The following is a 7,500-nucleotide window of genomic DNA, read 5'->3' as shown; positions in this document are numbered from 1 at the left end:
CTCTGACCAGGACAAAGATTAGGGTCTTGAATTGGTTCTGGTTGAGGTCTCTAGGTTAGCTGTAAGGGTTCTGGGTGAGGTTCTAGGTTAGTTGTAAAGGTACTGCATGAGGTTCTAGGTTCTGACCTGGACAAAGACAGGGAAGATGAGGGTCTTGGGTGCCAGGGTGACGTAGGTTCCGTAGCTGGAGCAGGGCAGATGTGATTGGACGATGGTGCAGTTCTGGTAGTTTCCATAGTTACTGGGTGGGACTGAGGAGGAGGAGGTTGAGGAAGGGGGCGGGGACATGGTGGTGGTGTGGCTGGTGAACAGTCGCTGTGACGATGCAGGACGAGGGTCATGGAGGAGGTTCTGCCCCCTGCTGGGGTGAGTCTGGTACAGACGACCTGGGGACCAACATACACATTCTATCAGTTTATAATCAATATACTCATCAATACTCAGAATAGATGATCAATATTCAGGATAGACACTTTACCAATCGTCCCGTTCCTGTCATGATAAACCGGCTGAAGGAGCTAAAAGACAAGGAGAACGTTTTTACTGTCAAATCATGACTCACAATGTTTGTTCTCAGCATTCTATGCAACCTCAGGGTTCTTACTGGGGGCTCTTACTGGGGGCTCTTACTGGGGGCTCTTACTGGGGGCTCTTACTGAGGGCTCTTACTGAGGGCTCTTAGTCAGGGTTCTTAGTCAGGGTTCTTAGTCAGGGTTCTCAGTGAGGGTTCTTACTGAGAGTTTTAGTGAGGGCTCTTAGGGTTCTTACTGAGGGTTCTTAGTCAGGGTTTTTACTGGGGGCTCTTACTGGGGGCTCTTACTGGGGGCTCTTACTGGGGGCTCTTACTGGGGGCTCTTACTGGGGGCTCTTACTGAGGGCTCTTACTGAGGGCTCTTACTGAGGGCTCTTAGTCAGGGTTCTCAGTGAGGGTTCTTACTGAGAGTTTTAGTGAGGGCTCTTACTGAGGGTTCTTAGTCAGGGTTCTCAGTGAGGGTTCTTACTGAGGGTTCTTACTGAGGGTTCTTACTGAGGGTTCTTACTGAGGGTTCTTACTGAGGGTTCTTACTGAGGGTTCTTACTGAGGGTTCTTACTGAGGGTTCTTACTGAGGGTTCTTACTGAGGGTTCTTACTGAGGGTTCTCAGAAAAGATGACGGTGTTGGACTCAGGGTTCTAGTACAGTTTAAAGGTTCTAGATTGTGTTGTAACTCAAAAGCATTATATAAGGTTCTGGGTCATATTTTAGGTTCAGTGATAGGTTCAAATTTATGTTTTCAGTTCTGACATGACCTGATCTGACTCCAGGTTAGATTAGTTTCTTAGACGGGTTCTAAATTGGGTCAAAGGTTATCAGTTACGTTCTAGTTCAGGTGAAAAGTTCCAAGTCGTGTTCTTAAGGCTAATTAATGCTTTCTGTGTTCCATGGACAGCTGTGGACTTGCACACGTGATTCCATTCATACTATGCTCTGAGGTCCATGGACACAGACAGGTTCAACTGCTGGTCTCACTGCAGCGTGATAACTACCCGGAGTTGTAAAATCCAGTCTGTGAGTTTTATAAACTGCTGCAGAGTTTTTATTATCAGACTTTAAATGCAATAATCTGTTACACCAACTGGACTGCTGGATGTTTCTCATTTAAACAACACAGCGTCTGTATTGTTTTACACCGGACTGTTTTCACTCTGAATGTTGCTGAGCAACAAGAAATTGTGTGAAAAAGAAAAACTACAGCTTAAAGAGAACAGGAATGCAGCACGTACATAAGGTTCTTACTAAGGGTTCTTAGTGAGAACAGGAATGCAGCACATACATACAGTATAAGACGTGTCCTGACACAGAAAACTCAGGTTAAGGGTTCTGGTTCAGGGGAAAGGTTCTGGTTCCAGGCCCCACCTCCTCAGACTCACCTGATCTCCGGGGTCGACAGGTGACAGGATGATGTAATTGTCTCCATTTGATGATGTCACTCGGGTGCCCTTGAGTGTGGTGGTGTGGGGGGTGCAGTCAGTCAGCTCCTGGTCTTCCTCCTCCTTCCGGTCCCTCCAGAGAGAACCCAGTGCCCCCAGACTGGACCTGAGCCCCAACCCTTGACCCCGTCTGCGGCTGCCATGTTTACTGTGGGCGGGGTGAGGCAGGAGCTTCCTGCCTGTTGTCTAGGAGACACAGAGGGGGCGGAGTCACTATTGCTGGCAGTGTCATCAGGCAGAACAGACTTTTTTTTTTTTTTTTTTTTTAAAGAGAACCTGATCCTGTCAAGTTTAATGCAGTGTAAGACTTCTGCTATGGCTGGGAGGAGAAACAAAATAGCCAAATATAGCTGTGAGGGGGTTCGGATCTACAGGAAAACATTTTGATAGGTTTCAAATATTTCAGTCCAAAGGTCTCTTAACCTGGGCAGGCCCATGACATATGGATATGATTGGCGGGCGCTTGTTCACATCTGTAGCTGGCATCACTTATATTATGTCAGGGAATATTTTAGCCAATCTAGCATTTGTGTAATGAGGATCTTGCACTGAAGAACGCCATGTCTTGAACAGATGGAAGGAGAATGAACCAGTTTTAAAATGTGTTTCCATTTGTCATCCTGCAATCCCATTCCCAAGTCATCCTCCCGTGTTCTTTTATGGTTCACAGATACATCAGACATTTAGAGAGCATATTAAATTATGAATGACTGAAATGAGATGTCTTTGATCAAGAGGGAACTGCCTCTGGACAAAGTGCCTGATCTGGGAAAAAAGAAAACGGTGGCCAGTGAGAGTTCAGTCAAGGACAGGAAAACCTCACTGTTGAAAAGGTCAAAGATACAGACGATGCCTCTATCAGACCAAGTGCAAACCTATGTTGGAACATGAAAGAGAGCGCAGTGAGAAGCAGCTCCATGTCGAAAGTGGGCATCTATCAGTCACCTCATCTTTAACCCAATAAAGCAATTTCTCAATATTGCATGCCCAGTAGTATTGAATAAAGTTGGGCAAGGCTAAACCAGTCTTGTTGGAGAACTGTTCTCCTAATACAGGCTGGTTTGTTGTTCCATAAAAATGATGATATCATTTTGTTGAGTCTGAAAAGTTTTTTCTTATGAACTCTGGGATATGCTGAAAGAAGTATGAGAACGTAAGTAAAACAACCATCTTGATCAAAGCGACATGAGCCGCCAGAGACAAGGGGAGGGTAGACCACCTACGCAGATCTATCTTACACCTTTCAAATGGGGAAGGAAATTTTTGCAAAAGATGTTATAGAATGACTTGGTGATGAAAATGCCCAGGTAACAAAGTCCCATGATCATTTGTTTAAATGGAAGGAGTGAGTTTGGATCTCTTCAGCAGACGAGTTCACGGGTAGAAGCTCACTCTTCTGGAGATTTAGCTTAAACCCAGAAATCCCACCAAATTGTTCCAGAATCTTTAGGATTACAGGGACAGCAGATAATGATAATGGTTCAGACACATAGAAAAGAAGTTTGATGGCATATAAGGAAAGTTTATGAGTATCTGTCCTGTTTTATTGCCTTGTGAAACACTTTCTGGTTTTGAAAAGTGCTCTATAAATAAATATTATTATTATTATTATTATTATTATTATTATTATTATTATTATTATTATTATTATTATTATTAATGTTCTCAAAGTAAAAGAAAGTTCCCGTATAATATAAAGTAGCAGAAATACTCAAATGAAGTACAAGTACCTCAAAGTACTGCAGTGCATGTGTCACTACCTGTTGTGACATCATCAGCAGGTGTCAGGCTCACCTGTGTCTGTGGGCGGAGCAAAGGTTCACATCCAGACCTGATCTCAGGTAAACCTCTCCACACCACCAAGACTATCTGAGAGGGACAACTCCTGAGAGAGACGTGATTAAATGAAAAAAGTGAAAATATAACCCAAAATGTTTCAACCAAATAATTTAATAAAACTTAAACAGATTATTTTAAAGTGGAAACATTTTCTTGTGCAATGTTTCACATTTATCAAATAGCAATGAGACGATAGAAAGCCGTTGGCCACCTAACAAATTATTATGAGACATAGCTACTGATAGCTACCGTGGAAAACAAAAGCACTATCATCTTCCTCTTCCTCAGTGGTTCATGCACTTTCTTTGTGGCATAGATCGAGATTGTACCCGGAGAACTGCATAGTGAAAGTGAGGCTTATGTGGAATCAGTCTCAACGCAGATGGCATCATTGGTCTACAGCCACTACCATTTACTTCATCATGACGAGTTAAAGCAAAAAAGTTGAAGATGATTTTAAACTGAAACTATGAGAAAAGTTTTCTTCTCTGGTTGTTAAAGTTTGTCTGAACAATCAGAGAGAAGCTGCTGACAACGAAAGGTCCAACAGAGCCGGACGACCATTTTCCTCCACCTAACAGGAAGTAAACTCATAATAAAATGTTGAGTCAGACTGAAGGGGCGTGGTCTGGCTGAGGGGCGGGTTCAGACTGAATGATAAAGGGGCGGGGTCATACCAAAGGGGTGGACTCACACTGAATAGGTGAGCTCATATTTAGGGGGTGGGGTCAACTCAAAGGGTTAGGCTCATGTTGGGGTGGGGTTACCTGATGGCGTGGGCCAGGTCGACACACTTCCAGGTTTCCACAGGCAGTCCGTTCAGCTGCAGGACCGAGTCTCCCTGACGGAGACCGGACTGGTGGGCTGGACCACCTGCAACAGATGACCAATCACAGCAGGCCGAGCGGTCACATAACAGGAAATGGAAATATGTTGGTTAAGATTCACATAAACAGTTTCAGTTTTACAGAGAAAACACTGGTGACGAGCAACAGTGATACGTGATATGATACAATAACGTACGATACGATACAATACGATACGATACAATAACGTACGATACGATACAATACGATACGATACGAAACAATAATATACAATACTATACAATAGGATACGATAAAATAAGATATGCGTTATTGTCCCTTTACAGAGTAACTACACACCAAATAATTTTTTACACTATAGACATAACTATGTTAGCATATGATGTTAATAAATGGGATTATTCTGATAACACACATATTATTTATACAAAGTATTTTTCTGCTCCACATTAGCTTATTTCAAAATTCAGTTATGCTAAATTCTCTAATTTTGACAAAATATGCAAGAATATTTAATATCAGCTGCAGCCAAAATCACATCACTGCTAACTGTAGTCTCCGTTTGTGTGCATGTGTGTGTGATGTCATGTATAGTCACATGTCATCATTCAACCGCTGGCTGTCGAGGTGGCATCCAGCAAACGATGTGGGCTTCATAGATAACTGGCAGACTTTCTGGGGAAGACCTGGTCTGGTTAGGAGAGACGGCATACATCCCACTCTGGATGGAGCTGCTCTCATATCTAGAAATATGGCTGAGTTTATTAGTAGACCAAAACCATGACAACCCAGAGCTGAGACCAGGAGGCAGGGCTGCAGTCCTACACGCTTCTCTGTGCTTCCATTAGAGCAGTTACCCACCCAAAACCACATAGAGACCACGTCTGTCCCCAAAACCACATAGAGACTGTGTCTGTCCCCCAAAACCACATAGAGACTGTGTCTGTCCCCAAAACCACATAGAGACCGCGTCTGTCCCCAAAACCACATAGAGACCGCGTCTGTCCCCCTAAACCACATAGAGACCGCGTCTGTCCCCAAAACCACATAGAGACTGTGTCGGTCCCCCAAACCACATAGAGACTGTGTCTGTCCCCAAAACCACATAGAGACTGTGTCGGTCCCCCAAACCACATAGAGACTGCGTCTGTCCCCCAAAACCACATAGAGACTGTGTCTGTCCCCAAAACCACATAGAGACTGTGTCGGTCCCCCAAACCACATAGAGACTGCGTCTGTCCCCCAAAACCACATAGAGACTGTGTCTGTCCCCAAAACCACATAGAGACTGTGTCTGTCCCCGACCACTTAAATCAATTAAATCTAAAGTAAACAGAAGAGGATTCATTCATAGAAATCTAATAAAATAAACACCGACACTGCAACAGTTCAACAAAATAAGAGAATTAAATGTGGACTCTTGAACATTAGATCTCTGTCATCTGAAGCCGTATTAATAAACGATTTAATCTCAGATCATCATATTGATTGATTGTCTTACTGAAACCTGGCTGTGTCATGAAGAACATGTCAGTCTAAATGAATCCAGTCCTCCCAGTCATATTAATACTTACATTCCTCCAGACACTGGCCGAGGAGGAGGAGTCGCAGCCTCATTATCAACTCTAGACCTGAACTTCATTATTATCAGACTCGGGGAAGCAGGAGTGGACCCAAACGCAGAGGCCGGAATGCAACACAAAACGATCCAACAAAGACTGAACAGAAAACCAGAACTTAAAGAAACTGAACTAACAAGGAGATGAGGTGCAGGTGGGGAGATGGGTGGAGAACTCAAGAGAGGGAATGAACATACAGGGAGCTGACTGGCTGAGGACACACAGGGAGCGGGGCAGGGCTGACGAGGCTAACACAGGGCAGGTGTGGAGGAGCACATGAACACACAAGGGAAACAGAACAAAAACCCAGAAAACAAACTCAATGCCATCTACACTAACCCATCCAAAACCAACCACAAACACAAACCCAAGCACACAACCCAACGAACCAATGACGCAGTCCCCCAAAACCCACCACCCAACCCATACAAGAAAACCCCCATGAACCGAGGGACTAAACAGACGTGCAAAACCAGGAGACCCCACAGAACACAACACAAGACCAAAAACACCCAAAGTCCAGGCAAGATGTGACAATTATAACTCATTTGAAAGTCTTGTTCTTAGTCTCTCAGCCAACCTGGAAAACTTTACAGCCAGTTCTATGTGTTATAGTGAACCGTCCTCCTGGTCCGTACTCTGAACTCTTATCTGAATTCTCAGAGTTTTTATCAAACTTAGTCCTTAGTACAGATAAAGTAATTATAGTAGGTGATTTTAATATTCATGTGGACGTTGATAGTGACAGTCTCAGTACTGCATTTATCTCATTATTAGACTCAACTGGCTTCTCTCAGTGTGTAAATAATCCCACTCACTGTCTTAACCACACCCTCCACCTTGTTCTGACTTATGGGATTGAAATTGAACATTTAATAATTTTTCCACAAAATCCTATTTTATCAGATCATTTTTTAATAACTTTTGAATTCCTATTACTGGATTACACACCATTAGACAAAATGTCCTCACTAGATGTCTATCTGATAGTGTTGTAGATAAATTTAAGGAAGCAATTCCATCAGTACTGAATTCACTGCCATGTCTCAATACTACAGAGGACTCTTATGTTAACTTTAGTTCCTCCCAAATTGATAATCTTGTTGATAGAGCTGCAGGCTCATTACGAATAACACTCGACTCCATCGCCCCCTTAAAAAAGAAGATAATAAAACATAAGAGGTTAGCTCCATGGTTTAACTCCCAAACCTGCAAATTAAAGCAAAAATCATGAACATATGAAAG

At 43.2% G+C, this 7,500-nt stretch overlaps 1 protein-coding gene across 3 annotated transcripts in view; it reads right to left on the bottom strand.

Moving 5' to 3' along the window:
• LOC137171256 (regulator of G-protein signaling 3-like) overlaps nt 1-7,500 on the bottom strand; it is a 28,810-nt gene that overhangs the window by 16,146 nt on the left and 5,164 nt on the right. The window contains exons 1-6 of one of the 3 annotated variants that reach the window (XM_067575172.1): nt 6,211-6,324; nt 4,577-4,682; nt 3,765-3,855; nt 1,911-2,156; nt 479-518; nt 127-386 (exon numbers count right to left, since the gene is read on the bottom strand). In XM_067575172.1, coding sequence (XP_067431273.1) covers nt 127-386; nt 479-518; nt 1,911-2,156; nt 3,765-3,855; nt 4,577-4,682; nt 6,211-6,253 — 786 coding nt within the window. In that variant the 5' untranslated portion in view covers nt 6,254-6,324. Of the gene's footprint in view, nt 1-126; nt 387-478; nt 519-1,910; nt 2,157-3,764; nt 3,856-4,576; nt 4,683-6,137; nt 6,325-7,500 lie in introns of those variants that run through there. The other 2 variants (XM_067575178.1, XM_067575163.1) reach the window with 2 other exon arrangements.

This window comes from Thunnus thynnus, chromosome 2 (assembly GCF_963924715.1).
Source record: "Thunnus thynnus chromosome 2, fThuThy2.1, whole genome shotgun sequence".
In the NCBI taxonomy this organism is placed as follows: Eukaryota; Metazoa; Chordata; class Actinopteri; order Scombriformes; family Scombridae; genus Thunnus; species Thunnus thynnus.
This window is presented reverse-complemented; position numbering and strand designations above follow the sequence as displayed.